We start from the raw sequence: 23573 nt of genomic DNA on the forward strand, positions 1-23573 counted from the left end.
AAAATCACAAGGGTATCGTCATTATTACTGGAAGCTGTATAGCTATAGGTTACCCTGAATTGGGAAAGTTTGCAAAAAAGTTTGTATTCACCAAAATTGGGGAAAATTTAGTAAAGCCTCTTCTCGGGCTTAGTTTGGGAAAACTGGTGCATTGGGCTGAGTAAGGTCTGTAGCTGAAACTAGGATATGGATGCTATGACTGCTCATTAATGAAAACCTTTAAATATAGAACTCCTTCTACCACTTCTGTAGACCCTTTCTACCGGTATAACTAGGTCTGTTATATATGACCACAGTCTTACTTGGTCTCCATGTTTAAATGCTGTGTGTGATAAGGGTACGTCAGGGCAAATGTTGAGTGTAGCAAAGATTAAGTGTCTGGGTTTTAAACGGCAGAAACTTCTAAACAGTAGGTTAAACACACAAATGGATAATGCGCACCATATCAATATAAAGCAAGGTGGTCCCCCCAAATTCAAGATTAGATACAGCTGCTTGAAATTTCTTAAAAATACTCCATAGAGATAGGGGTAAAATTCAATGGAAGCTGTGAGGGGTCAGCTCTGAAGAGGCTGGGGCTAAGAGAAAGGTCAGTAACAAAAGAAAATACAAATCCATAAAACTTTGGTGGGCCATGTGAGAATCTGTAGCGGACAGTGTGGGAGATTAGGCCATATTTAAGGATAGGGGAGGAAAGGGAAAGGGAGGGGAATGTGAGCAGGGGTCATCTGTGGAAGTGGGTCTGTCCCCTGTCTAAGATCAGACAGGTTAAAGCTGAAGTGGAGCAACATAAAGCTACAACATAACATACAAGACAAGGCCTTTGGTGTTCTTGATAACCGAGCTGGTAGATTTTGGTCAGGCAGCTGGAGGTGACCATAACATAAATTGAGGCATGCTATTGTAGCGATGTAGAGCCAGTGTTCAATTCTCTTAAAATGTAGCAATTAGTCCCTGGAGTACAAAATTTCCTGTGCTCCTCAAAGTATTGTTTTTGTACTTCCATTAAATACTTCTCTCCGAGACTCATTACATTGAGTTTTTTTTATATGTGGAAATGCTCCAGACTACATTAGGGCTGCAAACTATGCAATGCAACAACCAGCTCCCTCTAGTGGTTGTACCCACTACAACTTCAAGACCTCTGTTTAGTCTAATGCCCAGAAGGGGTAGGGTGGTCTCTCTCCAACTATGCTATATCTACTTTCAGTGTGATCATTACTAGATTTGCCAAGCCATCTCAGGCTTTTGTCTTAAAGTGTCAGGTTCCTCCTTGTCCTTGGTACCGCTCCTCAGGGTAGGCTTTCCGCCACCAGTCAGTCTCGCAGGTGTCCACACAAAAAATGTGCACAACAGCTTTGGAGTTTTAATGGTTCCATATTACCAGACAGGAAATTCACATCATAACCAAACCAAGAATCTCATTCCATGTTTTAAGCTTTTGTTTTATTATAAAAATTAATTCTTTGTTACAATTTGGCTTACAGTAATAATGAAACTTTATACACGGTCATCGGATGTTTTACTTTTTAATATACATAGCTTTAAAAGTAAAGCTCATATTTTACAAAAAAATCAAATTATATGAAAAAAGTAAAACTATGAATGAGTGGCTCTTGAGATGACCAAATGTTGGTCGATAGCATAAAAAAACAATACATCCTTGTGCAGATCTGTCGTACCAGCGGCAGGAGATAGGAAGTGAACAGAATTAAAGCTTAAAGACAGATACGACATTTGTACAGGATTGGTGCCGTTTCATAGATCTAAACCATCTTACATGGATCTCTAAACCTTTGCACTTACAAAAGCTATAAAACTTAACACAAACCTAACAAAACGTACAAAGATGCAATCATTTTACCCTTCACTGTCCTGATGACTGAAAGGAGGTCTTAAGATGTAATACACATGTAATAATTTTAGCAAGTGTAGATCGGAAACACTACAGTTAGGCAGGAGGCCGGAAAATAAATGGCCTCAAGCACTAGCTATCAAGGAACATTACCGAGCAAACACCCTGTCCATTTAAAACCGTTTTTCTGAGAGCCGGTGTGTGGAAATATAGAGGAAGCTCTTACAGTTGGATTTCTGCTATCTTTATCACAGAAGAGAAACAAGACTTGTGCAAAAAGTGTGCAAAACTCTCAGTGGGAAGGGGCAGAGCATTGAATTATGAGAGGACCACAAGAAATGAAAAACATCAAAAAGATTACAGAGTAGTTGACCATCTTCATCCTATATCCTTTCCCAGCATTCTCTAGTAAGTGGAAATATTTTTATTACCTTGCCCACCTAGGTGAAAGTTACAGCATCTCCTGTAAAGCTCACCCACAACCACATAATACTCTTCTCTACAGTTATCCAATGCCCCTTCCCTTTTTGTAGCCACCATTAAAATACCTGGGGTGTTGGAAGCTCAGGAAGAGAGGTGACTTCACCCTTTTGCAGTGTGACGTTGCTTAGGCCTATTAGGATCACATCATGGGGGTCATCGGAAGAACTGGGCATTACCGTGGGCTCTGCAAAACATTAAGTGACAGTGGAATGCTGGAAAGGAAAGTATATAAGGTGGTCTGGGATAATTCATGATCCTGAGTCAACAGGCTTTTCATTGCTTCAAGCAGGTTTTCTATTTTTTATCACAGGTCAAACTGAGGGCAGCTGCAGGTGAAAAGTACTGGTGAAAAGTACTGGTGTGTGAATTTGGAATCAGCTTATAAGCAGCTCAAACTGATGCCCTTGACAAGCTCAAAACCAAGGCCTAAATCAGGGTCACCATGTTCTTATTTAAAAAGGTGACAGGGTCCCTTTAAGCAAAAAGTAAATTAAAGCACCCTTACAAGAATATCTGCCTATAGATTTGTGGAACATGGACACAGTCACAAATATATCTGTTTTAGTTACCCCAATATTGCAAATTGGAATGATCAAGAATCATCTGAATTATATAAAACATTGGTCCGAGAAGAATATATTGTATAAAACCTGCACATCATAATACCTTCATCTTGTAATTTAAAGGGAAGAAAATAAAAATGACATCTGCTAGATGGAATGTTTAAAAAAAAAAAAAAAAAAGTGAATAATCATACAAGCATTGTAGGTAATGTGTTGCAGTAGTGCACAAGTAAATGGCACAGGTCCAATTTCCCCCGTGTCCATGAAGGAGTCAATAGAATGTCTGAGTTGAGGGTGCCCTAAGCCTGGGAAACAAAACAAAAGGCTGCAGCTAAGAATTTAAAGAATAACTTTACTTTGTTTATTACGGCTGGTTATTTATAGCCCCTCTGGCAGGTCAGAATTTCAATGCTGCAGTCTCCATAAGACTCTGCAATATTCAACACTTCTAGGGGTGTCAGATGCCTGACTTCCACTGACTGCTGATATCTATACCAGTGTTAAATGATGTTGGGGGAATATAACCCATGACCTAGCAAATGACAGGGACGCAGGCATCTGACAACTTGCGTGTTGAATGTCACAGAATCTTGGACCACTGCAGCACTGGTAAAGCTGCCAGAGAGGAGAGTACATTATTATTTTAGGCAAAAAACCTTGCTTTTAGCCTTGTGCTAAACTGCACTGCCAACTCTTATCATCCCAACCACTCGCTCCTGTAAGGCTATAACAATGGACCTACAAAACAACTTTTGTTGTGGTCCTGCACAATCCTGTAGGCTTGAGTTTTCCATAGCATTGTACTATGTTGTAAGTTTTAGAATGTGTTTATCTAAGATGAACCTTAAATATGCACTTACTAAGCAAATTCATTCATCACAAAACCACTCATAACCCCCCTGAAGGACACCTTTTTTAACTCCTGTATTCCGGTAAACGTAAGTAATTTTTTGAACATACTGCAAGGATATATAAATGAGATATACACTAGTAGAAAAATGTTACATTTTGTGTTTATAAATACAATACAGTATCTACATCATATGCAGTATAAAAAAAACAAAATAACATTCGCAGCTTTTGAAAATAGAATTTTTTTTTTTTTCAAGCTTTGCCTACCAGAGGAAGACTCTGCATACCTCAGGCAGGAGAAGGGTTAAAGTGAACCTGCCATGATCCAGGATGTACAGAAGAATATGACAAATACAAAAGACCTGAATCCTGGCATGCAAATACCGGCCACCTCCTTTGCCAATGAAGCCAGTCTGACATTTGCATGCTATGGTACAAGGAGATCCAGGGCTACATTCCGAATAAAATACACAGGCATGGCAGTGGTATAGTTTTGATCCTGTGCCATCTTTTGGATCATTTTAGGTCCATTTTAAACACAAAACCAAGCTACTTTGGTGATTCTAAGTGTACAAGCGAGCTGGAGGATCCCAGTTCCTGCGCACTGGTTTTTAGTGGTTTTACCCAGCATGTTTCTCTGAAATATTAGTGGTAAATTAAGTTTTGCAGGCCACAGAGCAGAAAGAAAAATCATGTAAGGACCTTTCAAATGTTATGGTAGGTCAGGGAAAAAAAACACAGCTTACAATATTTTTCCCCAGAGAGCAGCAGCAGGTACAAGCCATCCCAAGAAGCATTGTGCTACAGCTGTCTACACAATTTTGTCTTTTTTTTTTTTGTAATAGATAACAATAGTGGAAGAGGAGATGGGTTAATGATATTAGCTGACAAAAGACTTGTTTGTTCATTAAAATGTTGCATTGTCAAATATTAAATGCCTTCTGATTCTGAGGGTACATCTTGAGGGTAGGATAGTGGGCACGTTTGGCCGGGTCTCTCTACCTTGGATTCCTTGGCCTATCTAATTTCTAGTAATGCATGTCATTTCATGTGGACACATTTACTTCATAACATGACCTGAGTGTGTATGAAATAAAAGCAACATTCAATGATGCATGCCTAACTCAGCATTAGGTAAAGCACTTCTTTTGGCACAATGGTTTAGGCATTCTTTAACCTCAAAAGCAAAATCCTGTTAAACAGTCCCTCTCCTACACAATGGAAATCTGCACATTTACATATTGCAATTACTACAGCTCTGGTAGCAAATATATGACTGTAGCTGGGGAGCAGGGGAAATACCTAAGTGTAGCATGGAAATGAGCAAAAGTTGCATGGTGTAGGAAATATCCTGCACAACAGAAAGCCGATTTTGAGGAAAAGCTTTAATGCTGTAAGAATATATGCCAGCAGTGGAACTTGCCATGGGGACTAGTCATGACAGCTGTCTTGTCACTATCCGTGCTTGCACCTACTCAGGTACAAGAATGTGTTGGCATAGCACTGCAGAGATGTGTCAGCCTTTAAAACGGAGCAAAACTTTAGTATGTGATAAAAAAAAGCAATTGCGACCAATTCACTAAATTATAAAAACAAAATTATAGATTAAAATGAAATAAAATTAAATTTACATTGTAAAAGCTCAGTTATAAATACTGTAGGCCTGATTAAACAGAAAGCACTGAAAAAAATACAGAATCAGGTAAACTGGCAGGAAAAAAAAAACTGATCCTGGTTTACAGACGCATTGTAAATCTTCTCATTTTTATCATTTCAAATTCTTTATGGATAACATACTTCTGTTCAGCTTTCTTTTTTTTTTTTTTAAATCAAACACTAAAACACATGCATGTTATTGGCCTGGGAGGTGCCATCAGGAAGGATATTCCAGTGCCAATTGCTGCTCCTTGTATACTGCTCCGGTTGATCAGTCAACTCCTGTCGCTCTCACTCAGAATCTTTTTGGCATTAAGACTTCTTCTTTGCTTCCAATACTTCCACCTCAGCGTGCACTTAAGGCATTTTGTGTGTTCAGTTTGCAAAAATAGATATTTATATATATATATTTGTACAATATAGTGTCAGGGCAGAAATCTTTTGTACAAAAACTTGGATAGGTTGGGGAATTAGCTGGGTTTTGGGTTTATTGAACAGGGATGAATGAGTGAGCTAAGAAAATATATAAATATCCTTTTTACTATGTACAAATAGGTCCGTTGGCCGAACACCCTGCTCACTTCTAAGGAGTTCTTCTGTGAAAATAGAACTGTACATGTAGCTTTCCTCAGATCCCTCTCCACAGGGTTTTTTGTATATACAGGCAAGGGGGTCTCAGGAAGAGTCTGTGCAGGGAGAGGGGGGCGGTGGATATAAATGATGAGAGTAACTGCGTTCTGTATAAGGGGATGGTGGGCAGCTCTCCTCAGCAGACAGATACTGACTGCGTGGCGTTGGCGGAGGAGGGACTGGCTCTGAGTCATAGTTCAGATCGCTAGTGTAGCCTTTTGCTGTGGCTGAGGTCAAACGATGGCTCGGGGTGTAGTCGCTGTCACAAACATCTGTGCTGCACGGTGTCGTTGGAGGAGCAAAATGACGGTAGCTGTATGGTCGATAACTGAAGAGAGAAAGCAGAAATTGTCAATGCTTTATAGCAAACTATGGTTCAGTTTTCAGAATATGGACATAATTAAACTAAGAATGTAAAAGATTTACACAGGTCTACAACACAGCACAACCAGGATGGTAATCTTAATTTTGTAAGGTTAATCAATAGCGCTTGATCTCCTCGTCAACCGGTCAGTCAAGAACTGGCTTATGACAGGAGACTGATGGACCTTTAAACTTGCACAGATCTCTCCTGCTCAAAATTATTTGATCACACACATTCACACAATATATCCAGATTGGATCATAACACGGCTTTGACTTCCAAAGTTCTGCTGCACATGATGCAAATATCATTTCAAAATAAGGTACCTGCACTATCTGAAGTTTTAAAAATAAAATCAGGAGTATGCTAAATCTCTCTGTAGAAGGAAGGGGGGAAGCACCAAGAGATCAGACAGACTGCCATCACTTTAAACAAGTATTTCACATATAGTATGAGGCTTGCTGGACAAGAGCTTCCATCCAAGTTTTACCTGTATGATCTGTGCGTGGACGGACTATTAGATGAATATCCAAACTCCATAGTGTAATGTGAACGTTCTGTGGCTGGGGAAGGAGGTGGGTTCAAAATCTGCAATAAAGAAGAATTAAAAATGTACCAGATGTGCATTTTCAGGAGTAAATACAACCAGATAAAAATACAGCAATGTAGAAAACTCACAGGTGGGAAGTAAGTTCCTTTAGTGCTGGAAGAACTGCTAGATGATGCTCCAGTCACATGAGCTCGATCATAAGGTGGTCCACTACTTCCACCCATAATGCTCAGGGAGCTGATGACAGATTTGCCTCGTGACATACCTTGATAAGGAAACACAACAATCACAATATGGAAAAAGCAAAACGTCTGGGGACTTCATGTTAATGGTCAAACTTTTTGTTATAGCAAAGGAAGCCCCTGACATCACAAAAGCACAGCACATTTTTTGAAGCTATTGTAATAGTAAGCGGTCAGAAGACTCAACAGAAAGATTGAGGATTCAAGAGGTTCTGGGCTAATATGAATATATCACAATAATATGTAGGCAGATCTTTAACTGTGTATATAGTTTTTGCCTAAAGCTTTAAAAAAAAAAAAAAACCCTTATGACTAAGTACTGGTAGTACAAACTGCAAACTGTTGTGCTCGTTTAAATATCCTTTGCTGGGATGTGAAACTAGAATTTACTGAATATGGCAAGCTTCTGATGACTCATTTGTAAACATTTTTAAATTCTGTGGGAAATTACCAGGTTTAGGGAACTATCCTTTATTATACAGAAATATGTATAAGCACCCTCTACTGGTGTATAGGAAATTGAAGAAAAAAGCCCAGAGGACAGAAACTTTGCTTCCCTACAAACACGGTCATCCTGAGCAGGAAAGTAACCTGACCTTATGACTTTAACAATAGCCTTATAGGGGGGCAGATGTGCTGCTCATTTCTGCAATATGATACTGGCTACATCCTCACAAGAAAGCCAGCAGCTATAAAAGCCACAACAAAGGGTCACATAGCAAACACAACTTGCACACTGCCAGCTCCGACAGTTATCCCTCTGGGTAGGGGACATAATGAACTATTTGAGGCATTGTTAAGGCATTGTTAAGCTCTGGATAAAAGATTGTGGCATCTTAGTAACGGTGCAGTCCTGTGACTACTTTTCCCATGCACGGTGCAAAAAATTAATTTGAAAGTATTGATCAAGTTTCAGTTTGTCTGCCCAGAACTGAAACCACCTATCCCTTATTTCTTAAGAGACTCTCAGTTGCTGGATGGTGCAAACTGGAAATTAGTCAAGCCCCTGGAAAATCTTCCCTCAAACTAAGAAAATGTTTGGACTGCTTAAAGTAAACTAATCTTCAAAGAAAAAAAAAAAGTGATCAAGCAAGTTCTCTTTCGCAGAAGGAACACTCTCCTCTACTTGTTGCAGGTGCCAGCATTTTTATCTGATCTCCTGCTAGGTTCAGGATTTCCTGCCATCTTGATCTTGATTCTTCCAAGCCAGAACCCCGGCTACCGGGTATGTCAGGATTGTACATTGAGCTTCACTTGCACAGCTCAGAGTACATTAAGGGGAAAAAAATTGCAAACAGGCAGATAAATTTGTAAGGGACATTTAAAAGTCTATTTCACTTTACCAAGTTAGGTTCATTAGTAAATATACACAATAATATAAAAATACTACCACATGTACTTACCAGGAAGTGATCCTGTGAGGGAGCTGGGGTGGGGGACATAGCCCAGAGGTACAGAGGCTGGTCCATGTACAACATAGTCATTAGCCATAGTTTCTCCATCACCTTTCATGCGAGGACACAGCACACGCTGGCACATAAAGTAAACTCCACCCACCACGAAAACTGTAAGTATAACCCCAATAATGGAGCCAATGGTGTTGGTTGATGGTGGAGGTGGTTCTTCTGTAGGGTCTAGAAGGGTCATAAAAGTAACATTAGATCATAGTGAAATCAAAGAGTGTAACCATTTAAACATATAAAAGAAATATATTTAGGAAATTAAACCTGTGATAGCCATCAATGTTGCAAATACTTTTGTAATAGTGTCACAAATAGGCGCTAAATGGCTGTTTAGGGGGGGCGGGGGGCGCAGGTCATTTTTTAAGCTAGCACTTTTAGAGAAACAACACTGCTACCGACTGGTGTCACCCACCCCGATCTCCTCCATTGTAAGCCCACCCAAGTAGCTGCCCATACTTACAGCAGCCCAGTTCATCAGAGCTGTCACTACAGTCTCGTTTGTGGTCACACCGCCTGTGTTTACTGATGCATTGTCCACTCCCACAGTGAAACTGGTCCGATGTGCAGATTTCTGAAAAGTTATGAATGGACATTTTTAAGTGAACACATTGAAATCTATACCACTGCTCAGCATCTACAAATCAATGAATACAGATCTATTTATTTTGATATTCTTGGGATTGGATAATTTTAACCCATTTTAAAAAATCTATGATCAGGCAAGGTGGTTATTGCAGAAAGGGACATGCCCCTTTTACAATATTCCATCTTACCTGTATGATCTTGTGAAGAAATAAAAAAAAAAGAAAACAAACATGAGCATTGACAGGGGAAGCCCAGCACGCCTTGCTCATGTTGGGAATGAACGAACATCATGCTGGTATGGATTGGTGCGAGTTTAGCACCACTTTAACAGTCACCCAAACCTGGAAACTACACCTAAACAGGATCCAAATGCCAAGCAACCACTAACTAGAAAAGGCAATACAAACTGGGACTGTGCATAAGCTGTAGTAAGATTTAAATTACACAGATATTTAACTGGAGGCTAGTTGAGTGGTTCTCAAATTGAAGAGGCTAACATACAACACAAATGAAAATACATTTTTGATGATTTTTTATGGTTTGTTTTACTGGCACATACCATTGCAGTTCTTCTCATCAGACTTGTCCTGGCAGTTGGCATCTCCGTTACATCTGAGTGAAGAATCTATACACTGCCCGCTGGCACACTGGAACTGAGTATCAGAACACATAGGGCAGTTTTGTTCATCGCTGTGATCCACACATTCTGTGAAACCATCACAACGCCATTCAGCAGGGATACAATCCACCTCCCCTGTGTAGCAGGTGAACTGCTGAGGAGAACAGGTAGGAGGTTCTGAAAGAGAACATAAAAGGTTAAAACCAAGATCAAATGTTACTCCAAATACACTGCATATTTACTGCAAGATTTTTTATGAGCAGGATTCTATATACCCATTTGTAACTATTTTAACTACAATGCCTGTTAACTATTTGCAAGACATTGAGCTAAAAGAAAAGCTGACCACCAGGAAAACAAGGAAAAGACAACAAATACTGAATTATGTGTCTCTCGAACACACACAATGAATTTGACACGCGTGCCTAATGAAATCTCTGTACAAGAGAAAGGGAAGCAGTACAAGGAGCCAGTGCTCATAAGCTAACAAGGAATATGCTGACAGGAAAGTGTGCTAGAGGTGAGCTGCTCATTCTGCTGCCTCTCTTTACTCTGCCTAATTACAAGCTATGGGAGAAATTAATTGTTAGCTAACTGTAAGGCTGTGATGTGAGTGTCAGAGCTGTGCAAATCTCAAGACTGTGTGGACAAAAATGCAAATCTTTTGCAGGGTTAACAGCAGCAAAACAGTCTGTATATTTACTTCACAACTGTTTAAGATCTAGGGACATGTAAACTATTGAAAACTAATATTAGCTTAACATTAAAAATTCAGGACAGTTGGCAACCTCACTCACTAGGAAGTGGTTTCTTACCTCCACAAGAGAGCTCATCCTGAAGAAGCACCAAGTGCATAGGGCAGGAGCAGCGAGTGGTTCCATCTCCCTTTACAATACAGATGTGAGAGCAGCCACCATTATCCTGAGAACATGGGTGCTCCTCTGTAAAAACAGAAGAAGATACATTAAAACAAATCTTAGTATATGTCAGGTATCTAAAGTCTAACTCCAGGTAAAACTTATGTTGTGTTTGAAAATGTTTTTACTGCTGGATAAACTCCCTCACTTCTTTAAGGAATAATGGGAAATCTCTTCAGCAGCAAAACAAAATACACAATGGGGTATCTCAGCTACTACATGGACACTCACTGTATTCCTGCATGCTCAACTCTGTCACTGCGTGGATGTCTGTCAGGAACTGGATACGGGCCTGGATTTTGGTGCGCCCCTCACGTCCCGTTTTATCGATGCGCTCAATCATCTGCTGTTGTCTGTCGATCCAATAAAGGTGATTGCCAAAGACTGTAAGCCCTACTGGTTGCAGGACATTGGAGTCCTCCAAGACAATGCGATTTCCCCCTGAGGGTAAAAAAAAAAAAAAATTGTATCATGCTTACAAAACCGATAAGCTCTTTTTTAACCTGTGGTAGTCAGAGAAACACAGTGTATTCTAAAATAAACTGTCAACTTCTAATTGTTTAAGACAAATGAAACTAGTGTTTCAGTAGCTGTTCATTAGGGTTTCCCTCTAGCTGGATGTAGTGTGAACCATGTCTAGCTTTTTTTATAGGATATCTGCGAAAAGGATGGGAGGGGGGAATTTGGGGAAGAAACAGGCATATGGGAGAGCAGACAAAGGTTCACAAAACTATAGTCCATTTTTTTCAACAGAATTTCACACAAATATCATAGAATTTTATAATATAGACAATAGTAAAAAAGTCAGCTGGAAAGCTTTAGTTCTTCTTACCAGACAGGTCACTGCTCTCTATACGTCTCAAGTCCGAATCAGCCCAAAACAATTTTCCTAACTTGTTATCCAGCGCTAGGGCAATGGGTTTACTTAGGCCAGTAAAGAAGAGAATTTCTCGTTCTGTTCCATCAAGAGCAGCTCGCTCTATTTTGGCAGAACGCTCCTGTACGTTGGTGAAATACATGTACCTGAAAAAAAAAAAAACATATTAGCTGATCAGTTCATGTGGAAGTTTGCTAAATCGATAACAATATCAAATCATTTCTGAAAACAATGGTCCCCCCCATGATTTGCCAACAGAGACATCTAGCATCAAGATGACTAAAGAAACTTATAAAAGACAAGCATGCAGCAAATAAACCCAAGCCCTTTTGTTTTAGATCTTTGATCAAAGGCTACCTGATAAGAATGTCAACATGAAAATAGGAAAGGTAGGGCACAGTGATCAGACTGAATGTTAGCAAAGCTGGGAACAGTCTACTCACCCTCTCTCTGGGTTCACAAGAATGGCCCTTGGCCTGTCCTGGTCACCTTTTAGGACTACTCCTACAGCACGGCCATCCATACGGGTAACATTGATGACATTGGTGGTTTCACAAGTCCAGTAGATGAAGCGACTGTAGATGTCAATGCTCATATCAAACGGCTGCATGTCTAGGTTCTGGTTATTATTTGTGTTGGAGACCACAGTTACATTCTGCAAAGGACAGTCAAGTTAAAAAATGAAACAAAATAAATACAGAACACCAGGAAAAAAGTTTTATTTAGTTGTGGCAGGAATACCTGAAGCTGGCTGAATGATTTCAAAAATACATACAACTTTGTACTGCATATACTTATCATGAAAGATTTTAAATGCAATGATTTAAAAGAGCATTCAAAACCCACTTTGTGCCTACCCATCTTCATCTGTCTCCAAAAACTCTCACTACTTCCCACCATTCCATATCTCCCCTCCTATTGTGTTATACTTCCCCCTCCTCCTAGATGGTAAGCTCTTTGGGACAGGGTTCTCCCCTCCTGTGTCACTGTCTGTATCTGTCATTTGGAACCCCAATTTAATGTACAGCACAGAGTAATATGTTGGCACTATATAAATTGTGTTTATTAATAATAATGAATATAAGATCTATTTAACAAAGGAGTAGTACTCAGTTAATTTGAGCTTTTCCACTCGGCACATTACTTTCAGTCTAACTGCTGAAAAATCCTTTTAAAAAAATCACAGACTGGGGAGGGAGTAGCCATGATTCAAATACAGGTATCACTCTGCAGGAACAAAATGTCTACTTTCCTGTAAGACCACACAGACATTATCTCACCTGGCTTCCATCTTCAAGTGCGCGCCGGATTGTCTGACGTGAATCAATCCAATACAGGTGCTTCTCCACTGGGTCATAATCAATGGCACGCACATTGCGCAAGTTGTGAAGTGGAAGGATGATGTCCGGGCTCTGCTGCTCGTCAATCACCATACGGTTGATGGCATTTTTTTGGCTGAACAACAGAAAAGAGCTAGGTGCTGCAAAAAAAAAAAAAATTGGAAAGAGTCAAGTTTCAAGCACTGGGATTTCTTTGACTCTGTCATACGTTTGAATGAGGTGCTTACCACTGCAAGTCTTGTTGTCTGAGTTTAGGGAATAATGCACAGGACATCCGCAGGTGTAGCCGCTGACAGGTGTGGCCAGACACAGGTGGGAGCAGTGACCATTACTGGAAGCACATTCATTCCATCCAGATTGTCGGGAAGAATGAAAAACCAAAATGTCCATAACATAGTCCAAGTGGCCTTGGATAATGGTTCGGTTCTGGCCACTGGTTTTATTGGCTCTCTCAATGCTTCGGCGGCTCCAGTCTGTCCAATATATAAAATCTTGATACTGTGTTAGCCCAAAAGGGTGGGGCAGGTCATCAGCTATCACTTCACGGTCTTGACCTGCAAATAGTAAAATCAAATAGATAAATTACAAAGAATGGAATAAACAAGGTTTTTGTACCAAAGGAAAAAACAAAACAGAAAAAAAAACAAAAAAAAAAACACATCACACACAAACATCAATAAAGTCTAATATGCTTTAACAAACTGATGTATCTAAAATTTTTAATTCTAATGTCCTTGTTACAAAGCTTCCATTAAAGACTTTAATTGCTTTAATTAAGGTCTTTAATTGCTTGTGCATTTGTGAATGTAAACAAGAAGTGGTTGGAAAAAAGTTCCAAGAAACCAAAAACACTGATGTAATAAAAAAAAAAAAAAAAAAAAAAAAAAAAAAAAAAAAAAATCAAGGTAAAAACTTTTAAATACTTTTTAAAACATGACAATCGTCATGCAACTATGTCTTTTTATGTAACCAAAGAATTAATGAGCACTAAGTGTAAGCTAAGTAGTAATGGAGGTGATCCTTGCCTAAGTGAATTTTTTTCTTATGCAAGCATACCAAGGGCGTGTAAATATTCAAAAGCAGTCCAAAGTTCCATCTGCTGGTGAAAAAAGGAATGCAGAATATGAAATTATTGAAATTCTCCATGTATCCCACTTTTATAGCGCCTGTGTGCTACTGCCATTTTTTGTCAATACTAAGCAGTTCACCTCTGATCCCACCAGTGTCTATCTGCTGCCTTTTTTCCTAGTTTGGCAAACAATGCCATTATAACTAGTGTTGAATTTGCATGGTTGTCGCCCCTGTGCAATCCATCACAGCATTAGGCTAGGTGATTATGACTTCACTATCCTTTCAGCGGAGTTTGACACAGAGGGTATTGTGGGTTGTAAACCCTTTCACAACCTAGACATCAAGGGGGCTGAAGGCAGAGAAGTCATGTGACTGCAAATTCCATAGTCAAGGGGATTCAATGTATTTTGTCCTAAAAATATGTTTATTGAGTTTGAAAAACTAAGGCTGATCTTCCAACATGCTTGGCTACAGGTCTCTGTTCCAGAGCTGACATTTACCTTACAATTAGCTGGACTATAGAATTTTCCTTTTTGAATATTTTAGCTTTGATATCATGTTATGCCCAAAACCACTTCAGATTAAAAAAGAAACAGCCGAATTTTACCAAATGAATTGGCTTTTTACTTTGATAAGAAACATAATTATGAGTATTTCATAGAAAAAGTCTTGGCTGCATTCTGCTTACTGAAACTAAAGACCTAGCAGAGACATCTTGGGGGCTGCAAGCTTTCCTTCCAGAGCAGTAAATTAGCCTCTGTCTCATCTCATTTATCAAAGGACAGACAGGCTTGAAAAGAAAAAGGGTACAACTGCAGAAAGTTAGTTCAATAAATCCTATGACCTTGTGCTGTTGGTTTCATTCATAAAGTTGCTGAATAATTACCATACATCTTGCAGTAAAATGTGGTTCGGGAGAAAAGAAAAAAAAAAGCTGTACAGGCAGGAAAAGGCCCTTTAAAACCCAGACGAGGAGCGGATGGGTTCAGGAAGAAACTGATAGAAGGGGAAGCTTTTATACAAAGCGGATCAGTTACTTAAAACAGCATGTTTAACATTTCCCCCTGCAGATAAATCCTTTTTAATGCAAATTAAGTCAGAGCGGCAAGAGGAGTTTGGCACCTGTCCATGGCTCTGCCGATTTCCTCGGAAGAAACATTCTAGTGGAAAGACAGGAACCTGGCGGGCACAGCTGGGAGGCAGCTTATTTACCTGCAGTAAGAGCTGGCTTGGGGCCCTGCTAACAGCTGGCCCCTCCACAGATCCATTCACACTCTGCGCTCTGGAGCGTTGTCTTCCTGTGTATAAAGAGGCATGGACATTCTGTGCTATTTATCAATCTGGGGGGATAAAAAAAACCCCAACCTGCCTTTTAAAATAATGTTCGAAAAACATTCTGAACGGCACAGGAGCACTTAAAAGGACATAGGTAGACCAAAGAAAAGAATACTTGTTTTTCCCCCGGAAGAACAGTCGATGGCAGAGCCTAGCACGCCGGCCCAAAGACGGCTAAGATGACGTGGGACATGATGGAAGAAACCTTCAGACAGATCAACTGCTCTGCGGGATTGAAGGTTAAGTGTATTTTTTTTTTTTTTTGCTTAGTGTATAGTTTTTGGTTTTACTTCCTATAATATTTGCAGCCCCCATAGTCTATAGATTGAGTCCCAGAAGAGCCGCAATACCATACTGGCCAGCGGGTGGAAGCACAGCCCACAAATCACCACTGCTATTTCAGACACCATGTTTATTTTCCTACACAGGCTGGAACATTTGAGCTAACTTTGAGAACTTAGCCAACCTTCCAATTCTGGAGCTTTTTTGCCCATTATATTCTGATGTGCTTTACCACAGAAACTGGCCTAAATTGGTTTCCCTGGGGGTATTCAATATAGAGGACGTCTAAAAATATGATTTTCTTGTTTTGCGATTGGCTAAAATTTTAAAACCCATCATGTCATTTTTTTCATGTCAATTTTTTGGATTTGTTGGTGTACAAGACAGCTCTCAGGGTCTGGCACTTACCCAGCATGTTTGATGACTCAATAAGGTTGGTATCAAGATCGGTCCAGTAAAGTCTCCTCTCTGCGTAGTCGATAGTCAGCCCATTGGCTCTTCCCACGTTGGGTACCAGAGTAATACGCTCACTGCCATCCATAGCAGCCCTATCAATCTTCGGCTTTCCTCCCCACTCTGTCCAGTACATAAACCTATACAGAGAACAGGATTAGATTACAAAATGAGGAAGAGTGTAAAAATGACAATTACAGACCATTTAAAATTAAACCTGCACATACACTAAAATCACTTCTAATTAAAACCTTGGCCATGCAATACACATCATATACTTTTAAATGAAATATACATTTATATGTAAGAATTTTCTGAATCAAACAGTTAGTATTTTTTTTTTACTCCCAAATCTCCATATCTCTCCCCAAATTATATCCCGGTATTACCCTTTTCCCTAACATTTTTTGTGCGCGTGTTTATTGATATAGGTATACCACCCAGGACTACATGTCCAAACAACCCTTCTACACAGGCCGGGGCAGGTCAACATTAAACAATGTGGTTTTACTGGGGGGGACCCCCAATATATGCATGTGGACTGAACCAGAGGTGCTTGGACAGACTGAGGCAGGATTAACACTCAGGATTTAGATACAGCAAAAGCAGTACGGTCAGTCCATAACAAGAAGTTAAAAGCTAACTGGATATTTTTTTTTTTAATACAAAAAAAAAATTCTAACAAATTCTGAATTTTGTTTTTCAGCAATTTCCCTTTTTTTTGCTTACACAAACTTTACAAATATTGTCAGAATTTGGAAGGTTTGTATTTCCTGTTTTAAATAAACACTTAACTGTAATAGGAGATCTCACGTACATAACAAATCTTCCCTTGGATACAGTGGCAGCAAAGAACTGACCTAGTTAACATGTGAAAAGGGAAAGGAGAGGAACGGAGCTGTGCTCTTACAGGACCGTCTGGCTGAATGACCAGATAGTATTTCAGGTTTGTGTTCCCAGAGAGGGTAATTACTGATAGCAGGCCAGGATGCAGAACGGATAATGTGCCTTTGTTACAGAGAAGAGAGCAGGGGACAAAGAACTACTGAGATCTGGAAAAATAGAGAGGATCTGCTATTTTTGAGGAATTTTCCATTTCCTTTTCAGGGTAAAATGTAATACATTTAACCCGTGGTTATAAATTTTGTGCTATTAGATTGGTTTTGAAGACAAAGCAAAGAAATACTATTGTGAAAGTTATTAGGCCATGGCAGGCATTTTGCTTTGTTAAATCTGTATCTAATATCTACATTTGAGAAAAACACAAATAAAAAGTCTCTATTAACTAATTTTTTTGCTTGCGTCTGACCACTTACCCATCTGCTGGGTCCAGTGCCAGTGCACGTGGGCTGTCCAAGTCTTTCCACACTAGTATTTGCCGATGCATGCCATCCAGCTTGGAGACCTCAATACGATTTGTGCCAGTATCTGCCCAGTAAAGATTCTTCCCCAGCCAGTCCACAGCCATGCCTTCTGGATAATCCAAGCCAAACTGGACCACATGTTCTAGTGCACTTCCGTTCATGAATGCTCGGCTGATTGTCTGCAAGGAAAGAAAATAATTTTTAACTTCTACAAACTCACTGCTTAAGGTACAGGAAAATGGCTCTCCCCAAAAGTTGTGAGGGGTGATAAAGAGAAGGGCTTTAAACTATGAAGTAAATTTAGCAATTTTTGGTCAGAACAAAAAAATATGAGAACCATGTCTGCATTCAGTTGCAGTATTTCACATACGATTTTCTGTTTTTTAGGCTGGTGATGCTCTAGAGCCTACAGAGTGGGACAATAAATGCATTTCCCATGCGCCATCCTGTGTTTGAAAATTCTGCATTATGTAGGGGGGGAAAAAAAGAAAAAAAATACTAAAATACTAGCCAATGTCTGATAAGCATTTACCTTTAAACTGATGTCTGTCCAGTAGATGCGGTTATCTGTGACATCAAAATCTAGAGCGGAGGCTTCCTTCACGCCGGTCAGCGGAATGGCTACATTGTTATTGTTGGTCTCTAATGATATACGACGGATATCAGCACGGCGTGAGAACAGAAGAAATGCTTCTGGTACAATACAGGTCTTCATATCATTGATGAGCTCCAGGCCTATCGGACATGCACAGCGCGGTCCCTGGGGTCGATACAGGCACAAGTGACTGCAGCCACCATTGTTATCAGCACAGGCATTGGTACCTTAGAAGGAGAGGAGGGGAAAAAACTGTATTTACTGTACATTCTCATAAAACAAAGGTGTCACACACACCAATGATCTCATAGCAAAACAGTTTTTTAACTTCATATTTAAACCATCATTCATGGGGATCTCACCTGTTATCTTTTGAATGTTTGTTGCCTTCAGGCCCATTAGGTCAGGCAGCTGGTCAATGATCACCTCACGCTCGCTGGTGTGTTTGTTGACTCTTTCAATGCTGCGTCTTTGCCAGTCTGTCCAATAGACGTAATCCCCCAAGAGGGTGAAACCAAATATGTGTGGCAGCTTGTCCTCCACCAGCACCCTGCGCCCACTGCCATCTATGTTCATGACCTAGATAGTATAAAATTTGGAAAATTAATTAAACCGGAAGAAGCAATTACTACCATTTTATGAGGTTAAACTCATGGACAAAATGTGTCATTGAGAAATTGTCTAGTATTTTAAACGATACTCTGGACAAGTTTTTATCTATATGGGAGCCATGGATTCAGCATTCCATGCCTACCCCAAATATGTCAATTTTTACTACCTGGTAACGACAGGCCTCAGCCCTTTTTTCCCTGTTCTGTTTTTGTTTTTCCTTTCTTTTTTTTCTTTTCTTTTGTAACTGGAAATTTTTCTTTTTTGTACATTGTAGTACAGAATATTGTTTCTACGATATTATAATTTTATATTTGCTTAAAATCAATAAAATTAATGAAACCAAAATCAATTAAAAAAATCTTAATTACACAAAAGGGCAACAATGCGACATCTGGAAAAAAGGAACTGCGTTGTGTTGAGAGTTTATACATTAGGGCTTGTCCTGAACGACTATTACACCTATGGCACAGGCACATTAAAACAAACTGGGCTCTCAGTATAACTCATTTTAAAATATTCAAGGTACATTAAAACAAAGTTTTTTCAGTTTATTTCTGTCAGAAAGCATCCGCAGCTTTCTGACAGATTCAAAGCTCATGCTCCCCAAAGATTGGAAAGATCTGGCTGTTATACAGCATACATGGGAATGCTGGATCCCTGCAGAGAGAGGACTACACACTGCACAACACAAGCGCCTCAACTTAAGGCAACACTCTAATTGTGTACATCATAAAACACAAAGCGGTGGCACTTCTGATAAATGGTAAAGCTAAAAACAAAGTTTTTAAAGTTTAATATTAAATTTATTAATTATTGGACATATTTCAGTTAGTTATGCCTAAGAATTATAGCCTACAATGTAAAATAAATTTCCATGCAAAAATGTAACGCTTTTTGCATGGAAATACGGAGATGAAAATGAACCACAGTTAAAAGGATTTTTTAAATTTTCCTATACATTTTAGGTATATTTTAAATCACTCTTGGATAGTTATCACTGGAACACAAACTGTACAATACAAAAATTCATATTTCATAATTAAAAATGTTCCATTTCTAACACTTTCAGTCCCAATACTATAAAGGGGAAAAAACAAGAGGGGTGGAAATAGCAATAAAAACCTTACAGGGGTTTTGCCTGCCTCTGCTCTATGCAAACCTAAGAAAAAAAATGGCTTTGGAGACAGTGATGCAAATAGTGACTCGGAGAAACATACACTAAACATTATCAACCATTGTATTTATTCTGAGTCATTCTGATCACAATGGGTGGGGAATAACTGCAGCAGAGGTTAAGGCTAACCCTAACTACATTTTTCTCCTTCCATCTGCTGAAAAACCAAGGTAAATCTAATCTCTGGTGGTTTTTGCCAAGAGAACCACCAAGCGGTGTGGAGTTTCACGTTCTGGGTCAGAGTCTAAACACAGGGAAACCACAGAGAGGGAGAAAGTAGAGCAGAGGAAACATGTGGCTTCAACCACATCTACCCAGATCCTCTTGCCGATAGGAAGGCACCAGAGAAACTATGTAGAGCCTCCACCATTAGCCAGCTGCAAAAGGAAAAATACTTCATGGCATCCGATGTGTTAAATCAATCATCTGATTGCAAAACCCGAGGTGGTAAAGGCTTGTACTGATATTTTTCTGGGGTAAAAAAGAAGAAACAAAACCCTCCCCTGTCCAAAACTGATTTTATACACAGCCGGAGGGTTCATCAACATACAAGCCAAGTTATCAGCACACAGCGAATGAATACAATTATCATAATTAGAAAATCACTGTTTCATTGAAATCCTGCTTACATACCATTACACACACACAGCCCACACTTTCCCGGGTGCCAAAGAAGCCTGCCCACACACAGCGAGAGAACCAAACACAATGGATGCTTTCTAGATAGGATGTACACCAAAACAAGCTGCGGCAATGCCAGGAAATGAAAACTTGGGATTTGTTAAAACTATGTTACTACCATTTCAACATTAGCTTGTTTTCTGCGCTTCATACAATTGATAGGAAAAAATATTTCATATTATATGGGCCAGGTTGTGGTAATAAAATTCAGCTCTACTGAACACCTTATAGAATGAACTGGAAAGCAGATTGCAAACAAGGTATTCTTATCCAAAATCTGTAATGGACCTACATAGATCTTCGAGCAGAGCGGCCACAAATTATCTCCGACACCGTCCAAAAGTTGGGGGGAAAAAAGCATTTCCAGGAAGGTGAATAGGGCAAACTACCAACGGACAACTTTTCAGTAACCACCCAACTGTTTTTGGGTAGTTACCGAAAAAGTTGGCTCACAATATAGGGACTGCCACTCACCTACAGCTTCTTCCCACCCAGCTTTAAAAAATTCTGGGGAAGAACGTTTTGGCAATACATATTATATACATTTTTTGTGTGTGCTTTGGCATGCAATAAACGCATATGTCAGCCTTGTAAAAACACTATAGGCTCTATTTGAAAGACAGCGAATAATACATTCCCTTGTGGAAATCTTCCAGCTCCATGTGTTTCAATGGCAGTAATTGATTCCCACCAGGGAATATTTGAGGGAATGTTAGATCACCTGTTTTATAAACACAGCTTGTTGTATAGTATATTTCATTCATTACCATAAACATTTTAGATATTTAAAACAGTCTGCAGAGTCCACTGACAAAAACTGTTAGATCAGCTAAACATTGCTGACAATTTCATCAAATATATTCAACTGTAGACTTTGCTTATAGGAGGCACTGCAAATCTACACATCAGGAAAAAAAGATTTTATCTTCAATAAGTGTCATTTTCTGGTCTTGGCTGCATTTCATAACAGATTTCCAGGATGAGACAAATCATGTGCAGGAGAAGATTCATAATAAGGCAATTCTCTGATCATAATAGCTACACTTTAAAGCTAAGTGTTATGTCACAGCCCAAAAACCAAAGCATCCTGTGAAGCAGAACATCAGTATTGTGCTATTGAATAAATTCCCTTCAAGCACAACCCTGCATGATACTCTGAATATATACTTTAAATTTTCACACAAACTGGCCTAATACAGGAATGAATATGGAAGCACTGCATGCAGGAGGAGAATAAATCACCACAATAGAAGAGAAATAAACACTCCTACAAGGTCTGGCAGACACAAGGTTAAGCAAGTCTTGATGTGTGGGTAATAATAATTGCACCTCCCACACCCCGCTGGCATGCCACAATGAGAGGCAGCCATCTTTTCTGAGAAAACTGAGCGAGATTAATGTCACTGCTGTAGCGACAGTCTTCTTCTGTCTGCTGCCGGCTGCCAGATAAAATGGGGAACAAAGACCTCCTTCTGAACCCCCCTGCTGGGCTCCATTAACTACCACAGTCAGCTTATCGATGTCTTAAAAGCTGCCAGAGAACCCGCTAAGTAATTACTGTACCTAGAAAAAAAAATGCCATATACACTTTTTATATTTTTTTTTTTTTTTTGGGGGGGGGGGCAGCCTGACCTACAACAGTCATTGCAAGCATCTGGGAAAAGCCGCTTTGTCTTAGTCATTTTGTTGTCCCAAGCACGCACTCATAGCATCAGTAAGGTTTGATACTGATTTTATACTGATAAACTGACCGATAAAAAGGTTTTATACTGATAGCACAATATCAGATAAATATATAAGAATCAACTCACACACAACTTATAAACCAATACAGCTTATCCAGCCATTCACAGGACTTGAGTACCAACCGTGAGAAGAAAAAGTCTATTACACTAATGACTCAATGCTTTTAAAACTATTTAGACTCTCCAAAAAACTTATTTCATAAGCTCACAAATCTATGTCTAGATAGTCATTACAAAACCTAACACATAGTTTGAAAAAGCTAAATTTTACCTGACATTCCACATGACAGAAAAGCAGCTCACCTCTATTTGGTCTGTCTTGGCATCTCCCCAATATATTTTCTCTTCTGTGTAGTCCAAAGCAAGACCATTGGGCCAGCCTAGAGAGGTATTAACCAGAATCAGCCTATCAGATCCATCCATTGCAGCACGCTCGATTTTTGGGTTTTCTCCCCAGTCAGTCCAATACATGTAGCTGCGGACAAAAAAAAAAAAAAAAATCATACTATTTATGAAGGCCGATTTATGATATCAGATTTCATGTATCTTTCAAACTAAAAATGATCTGGAATTTGATATGCGATTCAGGTGTGATGTGTTAATGTATTAATGAATTCCATTGTAGTGTCTTTCACCTCCAACAATATATTTTTTACTGTAATACTAGTATTATATAGACAAAACAAAATAACACTACCCCCACTGGTGACAAAACTTTCCTGTATTTTGAATTGGCAGTTAACTTCCCACCCACCCGACTGCTTTACTGAATGAATGAGAGGCTACCATTGGATGTAGTTATTTTTTATTTCAATACAATTACAATATAGATCACTTGTGGATGGTGTTGTCTAGAGTTTAAAGTAATTCTACTGCTAATACATTCACTGCAACTCTGTCTTTAGATTAATATTTAGTGCTCCCTGTGTCCTATCATGACCTGTGAAGTCAACAAGAACCAGGAATAGAACACTAGTGAATTGCTGGCTCCTGAAGAACCTCAGTTAGGTCAGAAAGGGGCAGAAAGAATACCTCTTGCATTTAACCCCCCTAGCGTTCTAATTCTGTCTTTTGATGCAAAAAGTGATCCTATTTTTTTTTGCGTATAAATTTTTGTTTATATTGTGGGCCTGTAATTCTTAGGATTAACTCCCGGGTATAATTATTATATTTATTATATTAGAATCATAATTTATAAAATACATAATTATAAATCATTATTATAAAAAATAATGAAATATTAGCCCAAAACAATGTAATTTATC

The 23573-nt window shown here is 39.2% G+C and overlaps 1 protein-coding gene across 1 annotated transcript in view; it reads right to left on the reverse strand.

Moving 5' to 3' along the window:
- Positions 1-1428: 1428 nt before the first annotated feature.
- LRP6 (LDL receptor related protein 6) overlaps positions 1429-23573 on the reverse strand; it is a 49642-nt gene continuing 27497 nt past the window's right edge. The window contains exons 7-23 of the mRNA XM_072399970.1: positions 22612-22783; positions 18459-18675; positions 18034-18323; positions 17454-17680; positions 16093-16277; positions 13224-13550; positions 12937-13136; positions 12100-12311; positions 11612-11802; positions 11011-11220; positions 10678-10803; positions 9803-10039; positions 9119-9229; positions 8599-8829; positions 7082-7218; positions 6894-6991; positions 1429-6367 (exon numbers count right to left, since the gene is read on the reverse strand). Of these exons, the coding sequence (XP_072256071.1) occupies positions 6085-6367; positions 6894-6991; positions 7082-7218; positions 8599-8829; positions 9119-9229; positions 9803-10039; positions 10678-10803; positions 11011-11220; positions 11612-11802; positions 12100-12311; positions 12937-13136; positions 13224-13550; positions 16093-16277; positions 17454-17680; positions 18034-18323; positions 18459-18675; positions 22612-22783 (3454 nt within the window). The 3' untranslated portion in view covers positions 1429-6084. The remainder of the gene's footprint in view (positions 6368-6893; positions 6992-7081; positions 7219-8598; positions 8830-9118; positions 9230-9802; positions 10040-10677; positions 10804-11010; positions 11221-11611; positions 11803-12099; positions 12312-12936; positions 13137-13223; positions 13551-16092; positions 16278-17453; positions 17681-18033; positions 18324-18458; positions 18676-22611; positions 22784-23573) is intronic.

This window comes from Pyxicephalus adspersus, chromosome 2 (assembly GCF_032062135.1).
Source record: "Pyxicephalus adspersus chromosome 2, UCB_Pads_2.0, whole genome shotgun sequence".
In the NCBI taxonomy this organism is placed as follows: domain Eukaryota; kingdom Metazoa; phylum Chordata; class Amphibia; order Anura; family Pyxicephalidae; genus Pyxicephalus; species Pyxicephalus adspersus.